This window comes from Penaeus monodon, chromosome 23 (genome assembly GCF_015228065.2).
Source record: "Penaeus monodon isolate SGIC_2016 chromosome 23, NSTDA_Pmon_1, whole genome shotgun sequence".
Classification (NCBI taxonomy): domain Eukaryota; kingdom Metazoa; phylum Arthropoda; class Malacostraca; order Decapoda; family Penaeidae; genus Penaeus; species Penaeus monodon.
In genome coordinates this window covers 30,704,690-30,706,600 of record NC_051408.1, presented here as the reverse complement: position 1 = coordinate 30,706,600, position 1,911 = coordinate 30,704,690, and the positions used below count along the sequence as shown (strand labels likewise).

General features: G+C 39.6%; 2 protein-coding genes across 2 annotated transcripts in view; both read right to left on the bottom strand.

Moving 5' to 3' along the window:
- Nucleotides 1–254, bottom strand: part of LOC119588208 — a 4,848-nt gene extending 4,594 nt beyond the window's left edge. Inside the window, exon 1 of the mRNA XM_037936909.1 lies at nucleotides 246–254. Within this exon, the coding sequence (XP_037792837.1) occupies nucleotides 246–254 (9 nt within the window). The remainder of the gene's footprint in view (nucleotides 1–245) is intronic.
- Nucleotides 255–1,156: 902 nt separating this feature from the next.
- Nucleotides 1,157–1,911, bottom strand: part of LOC119588207 — a gene marked incomplete in the record, with an annotated part of 17,534 nt that continues 16,779 nt past the window's right edge. Inside the window, 2 exon segments of the mRNA XM_037936908.1 lie at nucleotides 1,157–1,209; nucleotides 1,527–1,603. Coding sequence (XP_037792836.1) covers nucleotides 1,157–1,209; nucleotides 1,527–1,603 — 130 coding nt within the window.

Below are 1,911 nucleotides of genomic sequence, written 5' to 3'. Positions count from 1 at the left end.
CTGTCATCGTTTTTAATACGGCTGAGGTGTACGGAATCACATGAGACTGGCTTGTCTTTGTGAAACCATCGCTGCTAGTATCATCAGCACTATTAATGGCACAACATCATGCACTATCCCATCAAGAATTTGACGACCCTTTCTAATCTCACGAAAATGATTACCAGATACCACAGTTACCAAAAAACACCATTCCACTAAACCATACAGATGACAGTGAGGTAACGACGGAATGTATGTCCTACGCGCAACATCATCGCACTGACAGCTTCCCACTATCGCCAAATACCTGCGTAGGATCAAAGCCATCCGAGATCGCGTCCTGCTCCTGGCCGACGATCAGCGTTCCGTTCATGTCGAGAGGCCAGCCGCCGTTCAGCTCCCCGTTGAAAAATTCCTGTGGCGGACGGAAGCGTGGGTGTTCACGATTTCAAAAAGAAATGTGGTGCCTTCCAGTTATAGCATTTGCACTGTTAACGAATAACATGGCAGACGCATGCTTGAATTATGATATTTCCGTATCTAGTTCAACAGGCAGTAATCGTTGTTTACTTCTATATTTGTGGTAAATACTGATATACATCAGATAAAGATTAATTATTGTAAGAAGTGATGCACAGGAGGCATAATATCACTGACTGTCCTTTCTGTGATGATGATGGAAAAAGCACTCACTTTCCCTTGCCAGTAGATGATGTACGTGGTTGCGAAGAAGACATGGCAGAGGTGATGCCACATGTTGGGGTAGCCGCGCCAGAGTTTCTTCTGTGCTTCCGTTTGTGGTTTGTTGTTGAACCATCCTCGGAGATAGTCTTTGCGGTTAACTGGAAATGACAGTCTCTTGACACTGTTGGTATGATTAACATCAAGAAATTCCAGGTATTTTCATATTATATTCAGTAAAAAATTGACTGACTCTCGTTACGCTGCACTATGTCAGTATCACTAACAAAAGTTGCTATATATAAGCAATTGCAACTCTCGAAAATGTTTGATATTTAATCATGCTTGCACTTACTACCAGTATCACTGTCATTACCTTATGGCCCATCTTTGAAAGCCGATCAATAAGCTCAAGATCATATTCCCATTTTTATTTTTTAAATATCCCTCCTTGTTTTCAGATTCATGAAAACCTTACTGTCATTTATTAAATTCATGCCACTGATTTACTGTTGCAGGTGGTCTGCAGTGATACCTTTTTACCAACTATACACGTAAACCATACTTCCATTGTGACACAGACTTTCAACGCGTCAGAAATCCTCTTCTTCAATACCTTATTCCCAAATAACCATTTGCTCAGTCACATATGAATGTATATACATCGCCTGTCACTTTTGGAAAAGCAATATAACTGCTTATCTCAACAACAGCAATTTAAAAAAAAACGAATAGAAACGAAAATAATTATAGAAAACATCCTCATTAAATGAAAATCAATAGACTTCCCTCCCTTGTCAACAAACACGATGGAAATAGTGGCTCTTTCATGAACAGTGCTGCGAGACTCAAAGGGGACTTACAGAAGGCCAGCGCGTTTGGCTTCTGCTGGGACGAGGCGTAGGATAAGTGGAGGTTTGTGAGCACGAACGACTCGAACCTGCGGGAAAAGTATGTAGTTATTCATATAATTGTGTATACAGTTATTCATACACTGTAGTTGTTCATACAGTGTATGGTTATTCATACAGTATGTAGTTGTTCATAAAGTATGTAGTTATTCATACAGTATTTGGTTATTCTACAGTCTGTAGTTATTCATAAAGTATGTAGTTATTCATACAGTGTGCAGGCATGGATACAGTCGGTAGTTGTTCATACAGTGTGTAGTTATTCAAATAGTCTGAAGTTATCCATACAGTCTGTGTTAATACAGCGTGTAGTTATTCATACAATATGTAGTTATTC